This window comes from Psammomys obesus, unplaced genomic scaffold, assembly GCF_907164565.1.
Source record: "Psammomys obesus unplaced genomic scaffold, mPsaObe1.curated_primary_1811, whole genome shotgun sequence".
NCBI lineage: Eukaryota > Metazoa > Chordata > Mammalia > Rodentia > Muridae > Psammomys > Psammomys obesus.
In genome coordinates, this window is record NW_026585644.1 from 20,421,485 (window position 1) to 20,445,271 (window position 23,787).

Here is a 23,787-nt window from a genome sequence, read left to right on the forward strand (position 1 = left end):
GAGGACCCAGAGGGGAGCAAGCGGGCTGTGAGTACCCACAGCGGAGCGGAGCAGAGAAAAACAGACTCTCGACAGGGAGCCTCCTGGGCCAAATCGACTCCGGGGACGGTGTACCCCGAGCGGGGTCACCCGGAGTGGAGCAGACTCCAGGCGGCGTGGCTCCAGAGTGGAGCAGACACAGGGCGGGGCGCACTCCGGGCGCAGCAGCTCGGGGCGTGGTCAGGGCGGGGCTGGCGGCGGGAAGACGGAAGAACTCTTTGGACCACCAGCCCCTAGTTCTCACTTGTAAGATCGATCCCGCAGCTACCTGGCCTGGCAGGCCCGGGACTACAGAATGGAGGCCGGGCTGCTGTGGTTCTGCAACTGGAGCACGCTGGGCGTGTGCGCCGCTCTCAAGCTGCCGCAGATCTACGCGCAGCTGGCGGCACGCAGCGCGCGGGGCATCAGCCTCCCTAGTTTACTTTTGGAGCTGGCGGGGTAAGGCCCCGGGAGACCTGCGAGGAATTGGGAGTCCGGGAGGCCAAGGGTTAACTTGGGGGGCGCGGGGCTAGGAGGTGCTTCTCCGGGCGCTCCTACCCACCTCCCCTGCTCCTTCCTAAGTGCCGGGAAATACGAGTTGCTTATAACTCCATATTATATATTCAGCAGAGTCAGCACCGCCTCTTCCCCCGCCCCGAGGCCCCCTCCCCCCCATCCTTTTAGCCACATCGTTCTGGCCGCGGGCAAAGCTATTTGCACCTGCAGTCCCATATCGTCCCTAACTTCACCTGGCACCACCCAGATTATTATTATTTTTTTTTTCTTGCCTAGAGTCCCCCGCCTGTAAACGGGTTGGGCTGAGATCTGAGTTACAAGATTTGAAGATTCCATGTGGGAAGGAGGGGGAACTCGGGTCGACGTTTGAAAGTTGGGCTGGGGTCTAACACGCAGGGATGGGCAGCGACTACTGCAGGAGCCAAGTTCTTTGTGGTCCAGGCTAAGTACTTAAGAGTAAGGGACAAGTTGTTCTAACTTTGGTTGGGAAAAACTAACGGAAAACACGAGTCCCACGATCTTGCACCAGTCAGAGCCCTCCTCCGTTTGACACCAGCTCCCACCCGCTGTCACCCACTGATCTTGGAGGGGCGCGCCCATCTGATGGGGGTGGGCTCTGGTCGGTTGGTTGCGTGGTACAATCATGTGCATTTTAGAGTGGAAGGGAGAGACAGGCAGGGTGAGGAGTAGGGCACGAGTCAGAGTGAAGGATGCAGAAGTGGCCGTCTGGCTGGGGCAGCGGATGCGGGTGTGTGAAGTCAGGAATGCTGTTTGGGCTCTGGCTTGCTAAATTCTCCACCGGCATCCGAAAACTGAGGCTTCAGGGTGCAGACTGCATAGAAAGTTCACGGGACGCCTACGGAGCGCCAACCCACATCCGCATGCTGTAGCTCGTTCAATCAGGAACCGTCTTAAATCCCCAGCGGAGAACAGCTCTGGCCATAGAAGGTTCCCTGGGATCCGGAAGGGTTTTGCAGTCCGCAGAACAGATAAAGTAGGTTCTTTCGCTCTTTCTGTAACTCCTAATGGCCTCCCTCCCTCCCTTCGAGGCAGTGGGCGGGTAGTGCAGCCGACCTCTGTAATTAGGTCTAGCAGCTCTCAGGCCAGAAGGCATGAGTTCATTCTCCACCACTGAAATCCAATAGTTTTTTTTATCCCTACGACGCTCAGTTCGTGAGAACTTTCTGAAGGTCCCCCTGGGGCCCTACACGAGTTGTTTTTTACATACTCACTGCAGCTTTAGGTCAGAGTGGTTTTAATCCTGAGGTAGGGACAATAGGAATGGGAGGAGGAACCCAGCCAAACCCAGCCAGTCTACTTCTGGCTCCTCCCGCTCCCTTCCCCCCCTTCTTCCTGCATGGGCAGGGTGGTCACTACAATTCTGCTTCCCTTCTCTGCCTTGCTTGCTTGCCTGCCTGACCCTTACCGGCCAGATAGGCTCTGAGGCATCAGGAAGAAGCTGAAGGCCGCCACCGCCAGACTGCCGGCATCCTCCTGCCTCAAGGGCACAGACCCTCTTTAGATTTCTATCTGAGCGCTCAAACTCTAAAATCATGATTTGAGGGAATTGGATCTTGGTCAGAGCCTATTTTAGCGATTACAGAGACTCCATGCCTGGTTGACAGTTGTTTTTTTACAGGAATCTTGAAAACAGACAAGTAGGTACTCATAATCCCCAGGGCACAGGGGGATGTTTGGGTCCTCTCAAAAGCACAGCAGCAGCTAGGGCAACATCTGGTTGTGAGACTGTCCATTTTATCCTTGAATTCTCACGTGCCTGTGTCTTCTTTGGATCTGTTTCCCCAAGTGATCTCTATGATGTGGAAGGCAGTGCAGGTGACCCCTGAAGGTGTTTAACTGATACTCAAGGGCTCTTGGACATGCCATATGGGTCTCTGCCAACACCCCCAAAGGTGTATTCTCGGATCAATCACAAGAATGGTGAAGACCATGCAGACTAGTGCTGGGTAAATGTGCCAGTGTCTGGGGTCTGGCGGGTTACAGGGTGGGCTGTGAATACCTGCCCATCCCGTCTCCAGGTTCCTGGTCTTCCTTCGTTACCAGTGTTACTACGGGAACCCATTGCTCACCTACCTGGAATACCCCATTCTCATTGCACAAGGTAACTGGCCCTCCTGTCCCCAGCCCGCCCTCCTGCTGTCCTGCCCATCTCACAGGGCCTCTTCTTTCAGACATTGTCCTCCTGCTCTTCGTCTTTCATTTCAATGGGAACGTGAAGCAAGCCTTGCCCTACATGGCTGTGTATCCTTCCTGCATCTGAGCGGTAGATAGAGGTGGAGGGGCTAAGGAAGGGGGCTCAGTGGTGACATACAAGAGGCTCTGGAGTCTGTCCTCTACACTGAAAAAGAAAAAATAGGATTTGGGATGTTTTTTGCTAATACATACATGAAACAGGTTCCTTTTTTATTTTTAACTAAAAAAGACCCACAAATGCAAACCTTGACACGAACCTTAGGTTAGTACAGTTGCTGCCAGAGGTATCCCTGTAACGGGGTGCCCCACTGCTCTCCAAGACCCAGTGGGGTGTAGATTTGCTGTGTCCCTGTTGAACATGAGAAGTGTGCAGTTACCCTGCTAAGAGCAACGCGCTCCACCTGTGCTTATCTTGGGCACTCCTTCCTTCCAAGTTCATGTCCCCAGGGGATTAATAACATGAGAGTGCCTGGCACCAAGTCGCATGCCGGACGCACCTGGCAGGTGCTTGTCGGTGGGTAGGCATGAGCCAGATGGTGGCCTTTTTTTTCCTAATCACACCCCTATGCAAAACTAATTTAGAGGCTGAACCTTGTCATCTGGGTGGCTGAGTTGGCTTGGAGGCTTACAGTGCAGAATGGCCAACCATCAGACTGCATGTTCTATGCAAAAGGTGAGGTTTCTCACCAGCCCTTTTTGTAAAAAAGTTTTTGAATTTCATATCCCTTCAAAGGCTAGAAAGTGTTTGCATGGCAGTGGCAGTCAGCCAGTCCTGCTGCCTCCAAGACATGGCCACACAGCTATCCTACAGCAACAGACCCCAGGGTTTGGGCAAGTCTTGATCAGAAGCTATCTCAGATGGCAAATAGCCAACTGGCTCAGGTTCCCCTCCCTCCATAGAAAGAGGGAGAGCATAGCTGTGCTCCACTTCTGTCCTGAAGCTAGTTTCAAGGGGCTGTTGCCTTCATTTCCCCCATGAGGCTGAGGCTGACCTTGGTCTTCTGATCTTCTAGCCTCCACTTACTCAGATGCTGGAATTACAGACACGTGCCACCACACTTTGCATAGAGCGTGCTTTGGTAAGAGTCTAACACAGTTGGATGCTGGCCATTGCTGCCTCCTGAGGCAGGCCATCTCTGGTGCAATCCCTTCACCTACTTAATGTCACCATTGTTCTCAGCCACCTTTGCGTTTCTTCTCTATGCTGGCTTCGTGTGGGAGGTAGGCAAGGCGAGGAATGAAACCCAGAGTAAAGCAGTGGGAAGTGACTTGTTCCTCCAGCCTGACCATCCCCCCCCCCCCCCCCCCCCATAGCTTGATCTTTCTGCTCTGGTTCAGCCCCTTTGTCTCATATAGTCACTGAGCTCCCTACACAAGCCTGATGGAAAATGGTTCCTCCTTACCTAGCATTGCACACCTCTCCTTTGCAAGGTTGGACCTCTCTTGTAAGTGCTTAATTTTGACGATGCATTAGAGATGTCTACATGGTCAGAAAAACAGCAGAAAGGGGAGGGTCTGGAGAGGCTGCTCTTCCAAAGGACCCAGGTTCATTTCCCAGCACCCCCATGGCAGCTTACGACTGTCTATAACTTCGGTTCCAGGAGATCTGAGACCCTCACACAGACACACATGCAGGCAAAATACCAATGCACAGAAAACAAAAATAAATTATTAACAAAAAGAAACCAGTAGACAGTATAGCCCTATGGATATTCCCAGTCCCAGGTTACAGTCTACGAGCGCAGGTCTGCGTGTTTTCTTCCACAGTTTTCTTCTATTCCTTCAACTCAGGGCAGATGCTCACATGCAAACCCCTACATCTTTCCCAAACTGGACACTGTCTGGCAGAAGTCACCCCCTCCCCTCGGCCTCTGTGTCATGTCCTGTGATCTGGCTTGGTCTGTGAAGGACAAGATGGGAAGGGTGGGTGGGCCTGCCAATGACTCACTGCTGCGTCCCTTAGCACTTGACCAGATTTGTGTCTTCTTGGTTCGTCCTCAGCCTGCAGAAATGGATCATCGACTTGGCCATGGTGAGTGGTACCACTAACAGAGAGACTGAAATAGCAGATACCTTCTCCTTGCCCCGACATTGCTTTAGAGCAGTGGTCCTCTGCAGGGAACCATGGAGTTGGTTGGCTTGGCCTAGCCGCCTTGAGAGGCAGGTTAGAGTCCAAGGTACAATGTGCCTTTCAGTTCCTGAGAGACAATGCAGTCCCTCAGGCAGTGAAACATTCAGGCTGTCTTTCTCTTGTTCCCTCAGTAGTCAAGGAAGCATGGAAACTTGATAGGACAATGGACCTTGGGCATTTATTTCACCAATCTTGTGTATCCTGAATAAGTTTGTAAATGTCATGGTATCCTGGCAGCTACAACTGTATTGATCCTGGCAACTGCCACTATAGTCTGTTTCTGATAAAGACATAAAATGGCCACAGCTTAAGTTTTGCTCTGAACCCTCCAACCGGCCTGGTTTCATTCCTCATTATCAGGTGACCTTGGCCAAGTAAGAATGCCTACAGTTCTCAACTTGCCTAATGATGTGACCCTTTAATATAGCTCATTTGTGGTGACCCCAATCATAAAATTTCACTGCTTCTTTATATCTATGATTTTGTTAGTTATAAATAGTAATGCAAATATCTGATATGCAGGATATCTGATATGTGACCCCACACACACACAAAGGGGTTATGACCCACAGGTTGAGAACCACTGCTTTAGTGCACTGGGGGCTGGGGTTCACTCTTTGCAGTTGTGCTGAGGATGAAAAGGCAATACCAGCCAATTATTAGAAGACATTCTTGAAAGGTTTTTGTTTGGGGGCTCAATGGGAGCACTAAGATGGGCTGCCCTCCTGCTCTTATTTGTGTATGGGGGGTGGGGTTGCATGCAGGCCTTTGCAGTAGTCAGTTATCTTCCATTTTGTGGGTTTCAGGGACTGGACTTAGGTCATTAGGCCCCACAGCAATCTTTCCCACCCACTGAACCATCTTGCCATCCCTGACAGCTTAATTTTTAACGAATTAATCTTCCCATTTCCTTCCACTCTGACCCCTGCTTCCATCCCTCAACAAGCACTTACTGTGCGCCTGCTCTCTAGCAGACTCGGGGACTGGTACTTTTCGTGGCCACATTGCAGCTTCTTCCCAGTCCCTTGCCTGCACTGGACTGTTTTGTGGGAAAAACCCGATGCTTTCCCTTGACTGTATGTTGATACTACCAGGGTTCCCTTAGGGCCCAGTCCCAAGCTACCCCTTCATTTCAATGTTGGCCTTATTTGTGAAAAACAAACACTCCAAGTAGCTTGTCCATTCAGACATGGCTATGTCATAACCCAGCCATGGTGTCTCTCCCTTCTTGGCCCCTCACAACAACACTGACCTGGCCTGGTCCCCTTCCTTTGCTTTATCCAGCATCCCATTTTTTCAAGAGCCTTTTTCACAGGCTTCCCTGTTTGGGGTTAGCATTCCTGCAGGTCATCTGTGCCCAGGTCCCACTGTGACTTTTGTCTGCTTAGGTTTGCCAATGGCATTGCTCCCTCTGCCCAGAGACACTGACACTCCTTGCTCCATGATTCTTCCCTGTGTAGCTCCATCTCTCACCCACAAGGGCTCCTGGAGGTCAGCTAGGTGTCTGTAGCAGGATTGCCCCAGCAGGAAGCAGAGCAGGTACTACAGAGCCTGTCAAGGGCCCTGTGACTGCCACTCATGCAAAGCCATTCCCACCCCATTTCCATGCAACATCCCTGAACTTTCACTATAGATCAGGGTCTCTATACCATTCGCTTGGTTCTCTTACCTGGCTTTCAAACACATCCCTTTCTGTGGTCCTTCTGATCCTTTCTGCTTCATCTCCCTGACTTCTTGCATGCTGCTCATGCCACCTTACCCAGCCCGGGTGACTGCAGGGCCCTCCCTCTGGTCTGTCTGAACCAAGCAGCTCAGTCAGAAATGGGGCCTGGTTGGTCAATAGCCAGTTTGCAAGGCTTTCTTACCTGAGTGGTAACAGAAGACAGAACTCAGGACAGGGAATAGACACAAGGTTCCTGTGGCTTCAGTGTAGAAGTCGGTCAGTTCAGTGCCATGCTGGATACAGAACCTCTATACTGGGGAGGGGAGGGGATAGGGTGGGCCTGCAGCCAGGCCTCTGATTCTTCGACTAGCTTTGGCCAGTCCACTCCCTACCACAGAGGGAGCTGAGAGTCATTCTTCACCAAGTTGATGTTTCAAACCTTGGCAGGTTGGGTATTGCTGGGTTTGGCTTAAAAAGCGTTGTATCTGGGCTGACAAGATGACTCACTGGTTAAAGGTGCTTGCTGCCAAGCCTGAAGACCTGAGTTCAATCCCCAGGATTACATGGTGGAAGAACTGGCTCCCATGAGTTGTGTCCCCTCCCCAGAGGGGAAAAAAATTGTGTGTCTGAGAGAGAACGAGTGCGAGAGAACGCACTATACACAGTACTTTTTAGGTTCTTGACTTTTTTTCCACAACAGAACTTATGCACAGTCATCAGTGCAGCCAGTAAATTTGCCCAGCTGCAGTATTTGTGGAAGGCACAGGACTCTGGAGCTGTGAGCGCACTAACCTGGGGCCTCTCTGTGTACACCTGTGCAAGTAAGATCACCACTCTCTAGGGACTGGGCTTCATCACTATCGGGGTCTTTCTGGTGTTAACTGACTGTCCGAGGTCTTTTTCATACTAATACTTTTGTAATTATTCAATAGAACCTGTATACAAGGGGGTATATTGCAGGCTGTGGCTGACTTGAGTATTGGCTTCAACTGTTACCCAGGTCCCACTGGGGTTGTCAATGGAGAAAGCAACTAAGCAAAACAAAAGCAATCAAACAAAAATCACCCTGGTTAGACAAGAGCAGCTTGTCTTAACCAATTCAGTTTTCTTACCTATGAAAAATGGAGTGGACTTTAATGTTTACAGAATTTCTGCCAAGCATGGCAGTCCATGCCTTTAATCACAGTATCTGGAAGCAGAGGTAGGTGGGTAGCTCTGGGAGTTCAAGGCCAGCCAGTGATACACTGTGAGACCCTGTCTCAAAAAACATTTTTAAAATATTATTTTTGCTTTAGTTTTATGTATTGGGTGTTTTGCCTAAATTTATGTATGTGTACCACATACATGCCTGGTGACCTCAGAGGCCAGAAGAGGGAGTCAGATCCTTTGGGACTGGGGTTATATGCTCCCACGTGGGTGCTGGGAAGCAAATCCAGGTCCTCTGGAAGAGGAGTCAGTGCTTTTAACCACCGAGCCACCTCTCTAGCCTATCTACCTATATCTCCATGTGTGTGTATATGTACACACACACACACACACACACACACACACACACAGAGAGAGAGAGAGAGAGAGAGAGAGAGAGATACTTTTAAAGTAGTGAAAGCCTGTTTTCAGCTAAACTGCCTAGAACTCAAGGTTGATTTTTTTAGGGTGAGCACATAGAGAGACAGGAGCCCTCCCTGGCAATGCTGAGCTACTCTTGCAAATCACTTCGCTTTTTTGAGCAGCTTCTATATGACTGAGCCACAGTACATGGCTGCTCATTAGATGGTTACACAATACAGTATTAAAAAGGGGCCCATCAACATCATTCAAGAAGGTATTATATAGCATTACAGTAAAATGGCAAAGAATGACCTAAACAGAAATATCAAAATGTGTGAGAAGTAATTTACTATTATGAATTTTCTTTTACAGCAAGAATAATAACAACTTTAATGACCACCAATGATTTGCCAAGTAAGCAGAAACTTTTGACTTCCTGTTTGCATTTTTTGGTGAGACTTGGGTCTCCACCTGGAACCCATTATAAAGCTTAACAGATCCATTTAGTTCAACTGGACTATGGATTCAAAGACAAAATAGTATAAACTTAGTTTTCAACAGTGACTGTCTGTATTAAGCACCCATTCCTTGCATTCCCTGGAGAGTCGATTCTCATCTTGGAGTTTCTACTTCCACAGGGCAATTAACTGCTGAAATCATGTTGTGAAGTGGGTTTTCATAGCAGGGCTGGTGGGTGTGGTGGCATGCACCTGTAGTCCCATTTACTTAACCAGCTGAGGCAAAAGAGCCAGGCTAGCCTGGGAGCAGCAGGGAAGGTAGCTGAAGGAGCCCTGCCTACTCTGAGGGCACGGGGAGCATTATCTGATGAGGAGCAAGGTTTTACAAGCTGAATAAGGATTTGATCAGGAGAGCAACATTTAACGTGACCAGGGCATGGGAGGCAGGGAGCTGTGAGAGAGGGAAGGAGAGGAGAGAAGTGAGGCTACAAGAGTCTATAGACTCCTACAGGAGAACTATAGACATGGCTATGAGCAGACAGACACCTCCAACAGTGTTTTAAAGCAGCGGCTCAAGTAGCACCATTTGCTACATGTTCATACAGGAACACGGGTAGGAGTGTGTGTGTGCGCACACACATGTGCGCACATGCAAAAAAAGCTAAGAAAATATTTTGGTTACTTAAAGAGATTAATTAACCCCTTAGGCTGTTCTTAATTTGCAACACAGCATCTTTGGAAAGTGAAAAAAAAACAGAAACCTATCCAATGATTGGCAAATATCCTCAGCACTAGACTTTTCATTGAGAAAGCAAGCTGCAGAAGTCCCTTTTGTCAACACTGACTTTAGTTACAGCACTCAGGACGCAGAGGTAGGCTGATCTGAGTTCAAGGCAAACCAGGTTACATAAAAAGTTTCAGATTCAGAACAGCCAGGGCTACATAAAGAGACCCTGTCCAAAAAAGAAAGAAAACAAAGAAAGACATAACGAGAGAGAGAGAGAGAGAGAGCGCTAGTATGCCATTTATATCTATGGCATACTTGGTAAGGTGGCTTGCCTTGCATGGGGGGAGCCCTGGCTTTAATCCACAACACATCCTAAAATTGTAATTCCAGCACTTGGGATGCAGAAGTAGGACAATCAATTTAAAGTAATCCTCAACTACATAAGAGTTTGAGTCAGGAAGACCTGTCATGAAACAAACACAAGCCTTCATGTCTTAAGGGGCAAGTAAGGTCACTGTTCTCATGATCTAACAGTCACATTTTTTGTGGCCACTTCATTGTGCAACATGTACTGACACAGGGCTGCTGTCTTGGAAATAATTCCATGAGATGAGGTCTCTGCTGTGTTGCCCAGGTTCGATTTTCACTGGGGCCTCAATTCCCTCAGCCTCCCTCATGGTTCCGTGGGTAGAGCCCACCAGTTTACTGGAATGTTCTTTGCAGAACGCAGCACTCTGGAGGCGTAAGCAAAGGGGTCTTAGTTACACTTCTTAGCCAGAGCCATTAATACTTCAGTGAAGTACCAAGGATGCGTGGCTGGGTGCTCAGGTATTTCCATAGGAAATCCCTTTTTCTGGAAGTACCTGGAAACACCATTGTCCTCACACTCTTGTTTTGTCTGGGGGTCAGGATGAAACCTTACATAAGTTTCTACTTAAGGCAGTATAATGTCTAGTTCTTTTTAATGTTAGAACTTTCTTTTTATTTATTTCAGTTCTTATCCGTTTTGTGATCATGTTGGCTTTAAATATATGGGTAACAGCAACAGTACTTCACTACCGGAAGCCTGTCACCAAGGCTGAATGACAGCCTTTCTACACACAGCGACTTCAAATGACTAAACCAGGGGATGCACCATTGCTTTGTGTTCCTACACTTAAAATCTTTTACTAGTCAACGATGTTCAGAAACCTTAAATCATGCTTGTAAAAAGCCACTTAGCTGGATATGGAAGTGCAAACCTACAATCCCAGCACTTTGGAGTCTGAGGTAGCCTGGGCTACACAGCAGACTCAGAGAAGAAAGACAAGGAGGGAGAGGAGAGTCACTATTTAAAATGCCAACTTCCTTTCCCCCACTCTTTAGGCTGTGGGAGGGCTTAGACATTGAGTTTTTGTGTGTGTTTTTCTGTCCCACTAAAGTCTCGCTACATAGCCCAAGCTATCAATGGGCATGCTGGACTAGAGCGCAATGATGAAAGCTACCCAAGGCCATCTTGACTCTTAAAAGTCATGATTAAGCTCTCGCTGAAGAGCCAGCCACATCTACACTGCGGCTTTCAGAACCTTGGAACAGTTTTCCCACCAGGAGTGAGGTGTGCCCAGTCAGAAGTGGAACTGTTTGTACCTGGGCAGTTTAACTCTTCCATCAACAAGAGCTTGGCCTTGTATGTCATAATGCGGCATGCCATCCCCTCAAGCCAAGCAATGCTACTGCACTGTGCACAGATGCAACTGCTTAGTGTATTAACCTCACAGTGTGCCTCAACGGGTTCTTAAACAGAGCCCGATCTGTTTAGATGACGAAATCCCAATGGTCTTCCCGGATTAAGCACAATGCTGCCATGTTTTAAGGGCTATACTTCAGTTACCACTGCTGGAATTTAATATAGGTTTTAACTACTAGAAGGTATACAGTAAGGAATATTGCTAAGTCCTACGCAATTCTTACTATATATCTTACCAATATCTTACTAACGTAACATATCTTAAACATTGTTGGTTACAGTACTTCCTCTGATGTTTTATAAACCCAACATTTAAAAACTTACTTTCTTCTTCTATGTGAATGTCATTATCATGGTATATTTCAAGTAAGTAAATGATGTTTACTGGAAAATGTTTAGTTTCCTATGTAAAATAAACTTTCATTTATTGAACCCCACTGAATCTTAAACTGTCATTAATTTTCAGTTATGCAGGTACAGCACCTTAGCAAGCCAGCTTATCTTGTTAGGTAGATTGCCCTGGACCCAGGAGAGAAAAACTACATCTAAACATAAATCATTTCAACCACTGTCAGAAAACAAAACCCAAGTTCATCCTTCCTCACACATACTGACAATCTATTAATTTAATATAATTCGTGGTCTTTACCCCAACAAGTGTTTTAGATATTTTACCACTACTTAAAGCATTTCTTTTAAGTTAAAAACAAAGAAGAAAGAAGGAGGAGGAGGAGGAGGAGGAGGAGGAGGAGGAGGAGGAGGAGGGAGGAGGAGGAGGAGGAGGAGGAGGAAGAGGAGGAGACCATTACCCTTTTGTAGCCCAAGCTGGCTCAAACTCATCTTTCTGCCTCTATCTCTTCAGCATATTTTACCAGAATACATCACCACAGTGGCCATTTCCCTCTAGTGGAAGGAACATCTGAGTTACTGCAGCCATCTCAAATTATCATCCTATTTCAAACTAACAATCCCTGTAAGGTTGCTACAGTCTCCACTTTACAGGTAAATGTGCTGCGACTCAAAACACCCAACCACAGACCCAATGGCAGCCATGGATTACCAGTAAGGAACCTTCTAAAGACTGCCCATCATACTATTTTCTGACAGAAAGGCACCCTGTGTCCTCTACCCTCCCCACCTAAAACCAGACATTTAAGTTTACATGCCCAAAGTGAATCAGAGGCAGACTCCCGAGCCAAACTCTCCATGAACTAAGGCAGAAGTGGTTTTACTACGATGCCATCCCCATTTTCTATTGGCACTTTTTGAAGAGACAGGTTAAAAAGCTGCAGTTCATTCACAACTATTTCACAGGAAAAGATGCTTACATCTTAGTTTCTTTTATTTATTTTTTTAAACAAAAAGCAGGCATAAAAATACAATTACATTACTACAAAGATGCAATAAAATAAAAAATAAATCAAGAGGATATGATTTTTTTTTTTTTTGTTGGGAGGGGGCAGCTGGTCCAGGATGACTCTCTAAATCATGCAGTTTATAACTTATTACAGTTCCAAACAAATGTCACCACAGTGAAGGGAACAAGGCAAGGGCCCAGGGCACAATACTCAGCACTGTCACACAGTGCTTGTCAAAGTGCTTTAACATTGGCTGTGGCACCTCCATGAGCCCAGGGGAGCTGAAGCCACCTTCAGGCAGGAAAGGAGACTCAGTAGCATAAAGGGCTTGAGACACTCGGAAGCTACTTGCTCTACTTGAGAGTTTCAACATGCTACTTAGAGCATCACTGTAAGGTTTCTTAATGTCTGAGTTCCCTACTTCACCCTGGGATCCTAACAGACCAACAGCAGCAGCATGGTGTTTTCAGCTGGTTTGGCAGCCTCGAGCATATCTCACTAGGATCGTAAAACTAATGAAAGGCCCCTCTAGGGCCTGTGGCCTCTCAAAGGCTGGCCACAAACCCCAGCCTTCCCTTGGGATCACTAACTCACTTATTCTTTAGCTGGTTAGGGAATTTCAAACTTTCAGAAAGTTTTTTTTTGTTTGTTTGTTTTTAATCTTGCTTTTAGATAATGTTACTGAAAACTAATGCTTAAAAATTAATTTTACATTAATTTTCAAAAGTAATACTGGTACTTAAAATTTTCTTTTACTTCTTTTTTTTGTTTGTTTCTACAAAGCAAAAGTACAGCATCCAACTAAAGAAATCCAGCATTCCCTGTCTTTTAGGTTCCAACTGGAGTATTTATGGCTCTGTGAGAAACTGAGCAAAGGAACAGTATCTGCTCTGATTAGCATTTATTTTGAAGGTTTGGGGGCCTCAAGAAAAAGTGAAACTGACATAAAATTAGGTTACTCTTGTAATCACTGTTGGACTGGGGGGGGGTGGCAGGTACATGCAAATGACAAGAGGAAAAGCAAATGCTTCCCTAAGGTCACGTGTTTTTTCACATGCAATTCTGTCAGCTGGACAAATGACCTTATAAATCCTTATTAAACCATATGTGAAGAAGCTCCATGGAGAGATTTTTCACCCCTCAGAATGTTTTATTCCCCTGAATCCTTCACATCAATTGCCTTGCACAGTTGCATTACAACATGATTCTTCAAACTCTTAATACATATATATACACACAGCATCCAAAATTTAACTTTTGACTTTTTTTACTCAAATACTTCAATTATTCATGTGTAAACTTGACATTATTTCACCTTAATAAAGTTTATTTAAAAATATATATATATATATATACTCTCCAATTCAGAATAGGATAGAACCTTCCATAGTGTAACAAAATCTTTATATAAAATATTAAATCAGTCTCCTTTTAAACAACTCTAATGAATGGAAATAGTTCTTCTATATAAATTTTATATATTTTCATTTTTAAATCTGAAGGAGGAAGGGAGAGAGGGAAGAAAGAAGAGAGAGAAAGGGAGAAAGGGAGGGAAGAAAGGAAGAAAGGAAGCTGGGTATCAAACGAGAGCTGCAGTGCACAGCTACTTCCAGGAAAATGGCATGCAGAGACAGCATGAAAGATGCAACTGGGCTATCTGAAGGTCACAGAATTGGATTTAGTATATCAATAGGCCGAAGGCCACTATTTCCACAATAGCATCTATAACAAGGATCAAACTTTTTACAAAATCTCTATACTGACCCCAGAGGGAAGCAATAAAAAATGTTTACTGGCTTCACTGTAGTATCAGGCAAACATTTCACTACCATAGTGAACTTCTCATATGTACAGAGCCTGCTGTCGCCCACTGCTGTGCACTTCAGCACACCTACCTGGGCCAGCAGCATAGCAGGATAGCTCCTACCTGTTCTCTAACCTCAGCAGCATTTAATAATAATAAAAAACAAACTAACCATTTCTGAGGCTGCCTCTTCCCAGATATCAAAGTTGAAATACTGCCATACACAGCTGTTTGTTTCAGGAACACATTTAAATATTTAAAATATATCTACAGTACATGTTAGTTTTCTTTATATTTGAGACAATTTCTGAATCTTGAATGAAAATGTGAAAAAAAAAATTGTCTTTACCATAAATAAAAACACATCTAGAATAACCAGCAAATTCAAAATTCTGTAGTCACATACTAGCTGAAGTCTGTAAAAAGGGATGAAAAAAAAATAACAGATGTACATCACACACATTAGTTTCAATATAATCCATTATTGTTTCTATGACCAAATACATTAAAAACCATTACACATCAAATAGGCTGACACTGATATAGCTACTATATGTAAAATAGTGCACTACTTTCCCCACAAAGCAAGCTGCATCTTAAGAGCTGGTAAACTTGTTCTTTTCTTAAATATAGAAAAGGGTTGAGATTTGGGGGAAAGAAAATTAAATTAAGGCATTCAAAATGGGTAAAGTTGCCTACCATAAGCATTAGGAAACTGGAATAATTAACTTCAAACTTTGTTACAGTTACTGTTTACACAAACATGCATCTCCTATCAGGTACATGAATGAAGGATATAAACTCCAACATTATGGCTTTATACAAGTGCATAGTTGCAACTGAATGATGTCTGATTAATGTGTATAAAAAATAAAATGGTAAGTTAAAAAAAACCTTGCAGTATTACAATACAATGTTTTTGTGTGTGTGTATATATATATGTGTGTGTGTGTGTGTGTGTATATGTATATATGAGTTGAGCCTCATATATATATCTATATCTATATACACACACATATATTAGGCTCAACTCATATGTACATACATACATGAACACAACATCATGGTCACTCCTTAGAGATGCAGTCAGCATCACTATAGTGGGATCCACTCCCAAATTCTTCTGGCTAATGTGCTGGTGAAAACCCTCTGTTGAAGCTGACATGTGGTTTCTTTAAACTCTTCTCAATTCTGTACAATGTAGTGTGACTGCCAAGAGGTTTATGAAGCACGTCTGGAAGAGTTGCACGACACCTTTACTCACCAATCACTGTTCGTTCAACTTGTTTCAAAACAGCCCAGAAAAGCTCTCCATGATTTGTAATTATTTCATGGGGGAAGAAAGCACGCACATGTGTGTGTGCGTGCGCATGTATGTGTGTGATCAGTCTCTTGGTAAAATATAGCTTTTTAGTTATGTTTTAAGAAATCATATGTCAGTCTTGTGGCTGGATGAATATAATCATCTTCAATAACTGCTTTCACAGAAGGCAGTTAGCTAGAAAGGGAAGAAAAATAATATTAGTTGATACAGTTAAGTAAAAAAAAAAAAGTTAAATTCCCTGAAAAAGTATTTCACTTTTATCATTAAGCTATATTTCCTCTGTATTTCTAAAACTCAATTCATGCATTAACATACTCAACTGTATTACTTTTCTTAGTTTTAGGTACATGCAATTACATTCTTTCTAAAGCCAACAATCACCTTTCTAAGTCCCACACTGGCCACCAACATTCGATGCAGTTAACAGGCACTATTAAAGTTAAAAGAAAGCACTACAAGGCCTTGTATGGTGCTGAACTACTAGCTGCCTTATGTGGCTGAAAGCATTATTTATGGTCAGCTTCTATATAGCTGTAGGACCTCAAGCCATATTTTTTCATATCTATAAAATAGAAATAAAGGGCTAGACTTTAGCCACTAGAGTACAGCTCAGGGGTGCAACACTTGCCTAGCGAGCCCAAGACCCTGGGCTCTATCCTCCTTACCACAAAACACAACAAAGAAACTACAAGAGAAATAAACACACTGTAGTATACCTATGTAAAGACATTCACAAGCCTGGATATAGAGGTTACAGTATTACACGATGTAGGTACATGCCCTCACAACATGCTCAGTTGACATAGATTACTTTTTTCATTATTTATTCATTCACTTCACATTCTTATGTGTCTATTCTATGTGAAGATTTAAAGTCATGAGGTTTAATTTTCATTCAATCTCATTATTAAGCAAACACTTGACATTCTCCTGTTCTGTTCTCTGAGGCAGGGTCCCATTACCAGCCTTGACTGGTCTAGCTCTCACAAGCCTCTCCTGCTGTGGGAGGGCAACTGCAGCCTTGCATGTTTCAATGCCTAGTGCTCTTTGTGAGACAAGTTCTCATGTAGCCTAGACTGGGCTCAAATTCACTATGTAGCTGGAAGATGACCCCCACCCTCACCCCACAAGTGCTGGAATTCAAAGTGGGCCACAATGCCTGGGGCTTTACATTTCCAAGTCACTTCCTTTCTTTTTAGCAAGAGTAATGTTAAATTTTCTCCACATCACAAAGACAAATCAGAAAGAGCTACTTCATTGCACCGTATCAGACTATAAAGTTTTTATGGCTTTAATTCTTGCAAGTTAGAAAGAAGGAAGGAGAAAAAAATAGAGAAAACAAAGAAACAAACCCATGCTATGTTCACAAACTAGTCTGAGATTGAAAACACTGTTAAGTTTTAATTCTCTGAATATAATTTCTATAGAATGAAACAAAGGTTTGTTCCCTTTTTTTAAGATTTATGTATTTATTATTTATACAGTATTCTGCCTGCATGTGGGTCCGCAGGCCAGAGGAGGGCACCAGATCTCATTATAGATGGTGTGAGCCACCATGTGGTTGCTGGGAATTGAACTCAGAACCTCTGGAAGAAGTCAGTGCTCTTAACCTCTGAGTCATCTCTCCAGCCCATCCTTTCTTTATTTCTACACGCTTAATTCTAAGATAAAGTATTTTAATTCCAATAATATTGGAATATTTATAGCCAATAAAAAAATCTGAATATTGCGAATCCAGCGGTAGTGGAGCACGCCTTTAATCCCAGACCTCAGGAGACAAAGGCAGGTGTATCTCAGTGAGTTAGAGGCCAGCCTGGTCTACAAAGTGAGTTCCAAAATAGCCAGGGCTCCATAGAAAAACCCTGTCTTGAAAAACTAAACAAACAAAAAGAATCTGAACATAGCATTTCACTTTTAGACTTGCCATGGCAGTTCCAGTTAGAAATATTGTTTCTGAAAACTAGTTTTTAAGCATACCCTATTAAAAACATTATAAAATTTCAAAACTAGTCCAACAAAAAAGAGACAAGGAAAGACTAAGTGCAAACCACATGCACTACATGGAAGTACTAAAAACTCATTCTTTTTTTTTGATTTACCCATTTATTTCTTCAGAAATCAAAAACATCGTCATCATCATCATCACCATCAACATCATCAAATGACCAATCCCATTCTTTAAATGCCAAATCAAGCAATCTGTAACAGGAGGTTCAGAAGTTTATATGCTCTATCCTTTATAAACTGCAGAATGTAGCGCTGTGGCTAGAACGTGCTCTAAGTTTCCCTTCAGGAGCAGAGTGGCAACAGTTCAGATGGAAGCACCAGGGAAGTTTCTCCACTGGCATATGCAGGTGTAGTCATGTTGGCCAGGCACACTACAGAAGGGCTCTCTGGAAAGAACTCAAGACAAATTCTGTCTGGGCAGAGAACATAATTTGCTCTTCGCACTCATTCCTACTGTCCAGATAAAGATGTAGCTACCCTGATTCTCAATGTGAGAAAGTTGTTGTTTAATAAATAACACCATAAACGATAAACAACAACAGAAACACAGCTTTCTCAATTCCAGAAGTACATCTACCTGCTGGTCAATAGCTATGTTGTAATAGGGAACAAGAGACAGCCACAGGCATGTTAAATGGCATTGTCAACTTAACTTGGCTAAATAAATGAAACATAAACCAAAGCATGAATCATGTCTTCTTTTCAATAATTTATTTTTATTTTATGGGCATTGGTGTTTTGTTTGTATGTCTGTGTGAGAGTGTCAGATCCATTCCAACTAGAGATACAGATAGCTGTGAGCTGCTGTGGGTGCTAGAAGCCCAGGTCCCCTAGAAGAGCAACCAGTGGTCTGAACTGCTGAGTCATCTCTTCAGCCCCTCATGTTGTTTTTAATTTAAAAAAATAATACTCTAGCTTTTCCAGATTATACAAACCTTCTGCTTTTTAAAAATTACATTCATTTATTTATTGTGTGTGTGTATATATACGTGCCATGAGTGGACTGAAGGAATGAGTGGTAAGTTGCTTGCAGGTCAGGACAATTTATGCAAATACTATCTCTTCTACCATGTGGGTTTGAACTTTTATCCACTGAGCCTGACCAGTTTGTGCCAATTGAACAACCTATACTGTAACATTGCAGTCACCTTTATTTAAAGCAGGGAGGTGGGGTAAGCCTTTAATTATTCATAACTGTGATGCTCATGAATTTCTGGCAAAGAACTTTCTGGTCCCCAAGGTTACACCTGTGGTTACATTGTCAGTGGCTCTAAATTTGAGTGTATAAGATTTATCTATTAAGTACTCTCAGACCTCATTCTGAGATCTGGATATGACTGAACAGGAGTAGAAAGGCCTTAGTATTTACATGTTTAAATAACCTGGATAATTTTTCTTTTTGTTTCTGTTTTTCACACAGGTCTAATCTAGCCTAGGATGGCTTCAAACTGTGTTGACTAGGCTTAGCTTTGAACTCCTGATCCTCCTGCCTCTGCTTCACAAGTGCTAGGATTACAGGCATGTCCTACCATATCCAACTAATTAGAGTGATTTTTGATATAGATGGTAAACTTTGGGAAATTATTCTGACACTCTGAAAAGTATGAAAGTTCAACATCTGCCAACATTCCCTTCAGAGTGTCTAGCACTATAAGCCATGGAAGGAAAAGAAAGGAGACAGATTATAAACTTAACATAGATAAACCAAACCAAATTACTCTTTCAAAAGTGTTGAATATTTGAAAGGCTGAAATCTTCCAAATTTCCTGAGTATCTAAGTTAGCTCTATTTACAGATATTTTAAAGAAATCTGTATTTTATGTCCTTCTGAAGTCTTTGAGATGTGTGCCAGTACCACAGCTGTGTGATGTGTGTGTGTGTATTGGGTATGTCTTTCTCTATTATTTAATGCCTTATTTCCTTGAGAGAGGACCTCTCACTAGACTTGAAGCTCAACACTTTGGCTAGGCTGCTCGGCTAGTAAATTCCCAGGACCTATTCTGGTACCTAATGCTGGTCTTACAGGTATGTGCTATCACACAGAAGTTTTACTTGGGACACTGCGAATGGAACTCAGGTGTCATGCTTGCACATGCCCTCTTACCAACTGGGCCATTTCCCTTCCAATACTGCAATTTTATATTTAGAACCATACACTACATTATTAGTGCAAAATATAAGACCTCTCTAAAAACCTCTCCTTCATTCTCTTCCATTCAGTCAGCTTATTTTGGTTATTTCAAGTTAAAAATACCATCTTTCTGAACTCAGGTTTTTTTATTTTATTTTATTTACTTTTTTTCTATCAGAACTCAATTTAGATGTTTGGTAAGTTATTGAAAAACTTAAATTTAAACAATTCCACCATCCTTTTTTAGTTGGATTCAGGCTTCCTCTCCAATGTCACATTACTATTTTCTATCAGCTGCTACTCTGTCCTCTCCCAGACTCAGCACAACATAAAATTACAAATAGAAATTGTGGTTTTAATATAATTCCTTTGCTAAGTAAGGCTGTTTTTACTTCTTTTAAAAACATGGTCTTACTAGCCCTGCCTGGTCTGGAGCTCAGTATGTAGACCTTGAACTCACAGAGATCTGCCTGCTGCCACTGCCTCTCAAGGGCTATGATTAAAGGCATGCACCACCTGACCAAGAGAATACTATAAAAGCAGCACTTCCAAGTCCATTTTTAAGCTATCAATATCTGCTCACATTATCACCAAACAGTGGAATTTACAGCTAAAGGTGAAGACTCTGAAACCTGGTCTGATGCTCCCAACTATGACCTTGGGCATATTTTTCTTGGGAGGCAGAAGCAGGCAGATCTCTTCGTGGAAACATGATCCCCAGGTAGCAATGCTGAGAAACAGATCCTAAGAAGATAACTGAGTCATTTAATGAATGAATCAGTTCCTTGGAAGTAGTTCTGTTATACAGAGCAAGCTTTCTTGGGCAAGCTTACTGTGTCCTGTCACAGGAAGTCCTCTGCCAGGTTATGGTGCAAATGGCCCTCACTGGATGCTAGTGCCATGCTTTTTAGATGTGCTAGCCTCCAATCTGAGGTGCTGAGTACGAGCCCTGGGAGAGTGTAATTAGGTAGTGAAACAGTATTTTTGCATTAACAGTTGTACAATACTGATCACAGAAACTTAAATTTCAGATATTTTACACAAAGCACACACAAAATAGCCTTCAGTGTCTCTCAATTCTTTTAAGGTTAAAATTTTTTTTTTAATTATATGTGTGTGTGTGTGTGTGTGTGTGTCTGTACTTATGTGCAAATAGGTGCAGTTGTTCAAGTCCAGAAAAGGGTATTGGATACCCCAGCCCTGGGATAACAGGCAGTTGTGAGCCTCCTGAAACAAGTGCTGGAAACTAACTTCATCCTCTCCAAGAGTAGTAGTAGTTGGTTGTAACTGCTGAGCCACCTCTCTAGCCCCCTTTAAACATGTTTTTGGTCTCTTCTTAATTGTTGTTATATATGTGTGTGTGTGTGCGTGCGCGCGCATTCCTAAATCGAACCTGCTCAGTAAGTACCTTTTGAGTCTTTAGTTTAATTACTATAATGTGGTCACTATTTTACATTAATCTTACCATTTTATTTTTGTTTTGTGACAAGATCTCACTATGTAGCTTTGGCTGCCCTGGAACTTAATATGTAGACCAAGCTGGACCCAAACTCACAGAGATCCTCCTGCCCCTGACTCCTGAGTGCTGGAACTAAAGGCATGTCCCACCATGCTCACTAATTTTATCATGTTTGCACACATAAAATATCCAACCATTTTGCTGCTGAAACACCAATTCTACCTTTGTCATTCTAAATGATTTCCTTGAGCTATTACTTCCAGAAAGTTTCATATGCAAAGTTTGTGGTCTGATAAAGACAGTGTACATTATCATTCATATGCTGAAGGTCCTATGTTAGGCAAGAAGATGGCTGAAATCAGATCCCTGACCTTGGTTAATGGTTTGTCCATGAGCTAACCAACCTTCACATTCAATGAGAAACAATGTTTAGAAATGCCATAGTACCTAATAGGAAATGGCTCTTCTGAATCCAAATGCATAATGAAATGAAGTCAGTGCAGCCATATGAGAAATTCAGTGTTTCTTGGTACCAAGGTCATTCTGACCTCCCTTCACACCACCACTTCAATCATAAGCATTGCCCACGTCACTCTGTATGTGCACTTACAAGCCGAACTGTATTGCTCTGTAAGTCACAAACACTGTTTTGCACTTACGGATGTGAATTAAAACTAAAGCTTCTTTCAGTTCTGCCTCTCGGATCACCTAACTAAAAGAAGTGTGCAACATGTGTGATTACCTATGTGACAGTCTATTTGTAATCTTAATGCCATCTTCCAAACCACTAATCAATCCATGTGCTTATTAAAAATGAAAATAGTATGATTACATAGCAAAGTAATAAAATATCACTTTTAAATTTTGGTTGTATTTAATATGTATAACTTATAAAATATATTTTTACCATATCAGTGAATAAGACATGTTTACTATAAGTTTAAAATATTTGGTTCCCAATGACTCATTAAAATATCAAGCAAAGGAAAATTATAGTTATCAAAGTTTTTCACCTGAATAGAAAAAGGAATTTCTTAAAAAGCAGCTTCAATTTTTACCATATTTTATTGATTACCTTGGTTTGTTTGGAGCAAGCTGTCGACTGGGCCGCCGGATGGACTGGTTTTGTTGTATTTTCATTGAGGTTCTAGGAGATGATCGAGCAAAAGGGTCTGGAGCTGGAGGCTTTTTAGGTATTTTTTTCACCAACCGACTAACCCACTTCTGCTGTTCTTCTGTTGAATTCGCTAATAACAACAGATTCTTTGCCGATGATATATCATAATAAACTATAAAAATAATAATTTGAAATGAATTAATGTGCTTAAAATGATCCAAGCCCAAGTAATAGCACAGCAAGAGCTTCCTAACTTACCTTTACAAGGTGCTATTATCTCTTCCTTTTTGTCCATGTGATCTTTATGACATTTAATGTGGCACCGACGACACTCTAGAGCAGGGGGAGGCTTGAACATGTGCCACAGCGGCTTCATACAGGCTTCACAGTTGGTTGGGAAGTGATAAAGAGTAGGAATAAACTCATGTCCTTTGTGGCAAATATAATTAGATTTTTCTCCCACTGGTTCCACTGGAAATTCTGGTTCCTTCTTACTTTCTCCTTCATTGGCATACAGAATCTATAAACACCAAGAGGACAGGAATGACTGTTACACACTAAAGATTTATTTTACGAATATTTTTCCTGCATGTATGTATGTGTACCATATATACGTCTGGTGTTTTCAGAAGTCAGAAAAGGGCATCAATCCCCTAAAAGTGCAATAGAGATGGTTGTGAGCCACCACAGGGGTACTGAGAACCAAAACCGGTCTTATTCTTAACTGCTGAGTCATCTCTCCAGGACCCACATTATGTTATTTTTATTATAAACTGATAAATTACTCATATTCTGATAAATCACTCAATGAGAGCAAAATGAAGTTGAAGTTCAAACCTAAGCAGATTTACCTGATGAAAGGTTTATGTAAGCCACAAGTATGGCTCACCAGAATGCATAAAAGCCTGAAACTGATTTTCCACTTCATGGGAAGACAGAGCTCATGTAAGAGACAGAGACTGTTGCTTTGCTTCACACTAAACAGGATCTCCTTATTTTTTATTTAGCATCTTTTATTTTGCTATAGCAAAACTATAAGAATAGGTCAACAAAAGGCAAATTTACACTTAATTAGGTAGGTTTTTCCTTCACTCCCGTGGGACCAAGTTTAGGGCTAGAAGTATAGTTTATTGGAAGGTCAAAGCTCTGTTTTCAGTCTTCCGTGTCCCTCCCTATCCAAACAAACAACAAAAGTCCAATATGAGAACTATACTAATTGTTGTTTATACTCCTGAATAATAGAAGAGTGGGTGGACTGTATGCACATTTTCATTTTACAAGTCTGGAGAGTAGAGGGATAAAAGAAAAAAAAGATATGCAAATAAATGCCCAAATAAAAGAGCATAAGCACTTGAGGGTGGGAGTAAAGACAGTAACTCCCTTAAGGTGGATTAGGCACCTTAAGGTAAAACAGTAGCTGGTTCTTCTTTTTGAGACAGAGTTTCTCTGTGAAGCCTTGGATGTCCTGGATTCACTTTGTAGACAGCCTGGCCTCGAATTCACAGATATCTGCCTGCCTCTGCTTCCTAAGAGTGCTGGGATTACAGTCGTGCAACACCACACTTGGCTGGGCACAGTTGTTTTTA

General features: G+C 42.9%; 2 protein-coding genes across 4 annotated transcripts in view; one reads left to right on the forward strand and one right to left on the reverse strand.

Annotated features, from left to right (window-relative positions):
• Positions 1-254: 254 nt before the first annotated feature.
• Slc66a3 (solute carrier family 66 member 3) lies at positions 255-11,424 on the forward strand. Its single transcript, XM_055622818.1, has 7 exons — positions 255-477; positions 2,574-2,656; positions 2,727-2,796; positions 4,723-4,780; positions 7,243-7,363; positions 8,463-8,504; positions 10,270-11,424. The coding sequence occupies exons 1-7, from the start codon at positions 335-337 to the stop codon at positions 10,359-10,361; spliced, it is 609 nt and encodes a 202-aa protein (XP_055478793.1). The 5' UTR covers positions 255-334; the 3' UTR covers positions 10,362-11,424.
• A 901-nt stretch (positions 11,425-12,325) lies between these two features.
• The window catches only part of Rock2 (Rho associated coiled-coil containing protein kinase 2), a 95,649-nt gene continuing 84,187 nt past the window's right edge, over positions 12,326-23,787 (reverse strand). For all 3 annotated transcript variants that reach the window (XM_055625474.1, XM_055625465.1, XM_055625480.1), the window contains 3 exons: positions 22,460-22,721; positions 22,160-22,373; positions 12,326-15,661 (listed from right to left, as the gene is read on the reverse strand). In XM_055625474.1, coding sequence (XP_055481449.1) covers positions 15,658-15,661; positions 22,160-22,373; positions 22,460-22,721 — 480 coding nt within the window. In that variant the 3' untranslated portion in view covers positions 12,326-15,657. The remainder of the gene's footprint in view (positions 15,662-22,159; positions 22,374-22,459; positions 22,722-23,787) is intronic.

Coding starts and splice junctions, on each gene's coding strand:
- Slc66a3 (XM_055622818.1), top strand. CDS start 335: ATGGAGGCCGGGCTGCTGTGGTTCTGCAACTGGAGCACGCTGGGCGTG. Junction 2,797..4,722: donor GCCTTGCCCTACATGGCTGT/GTATCCTTCCTG, acceptor GCACTTGACCAG/ATTTGTGTCTTCTTGGTTCG. Junction 4,781..7,242: donor GGATCATCGACTTGGCCATG/GTGAGTGGTACC, acceptor TTTCCACAACAG/AACTTATGCACAGTCATCAG.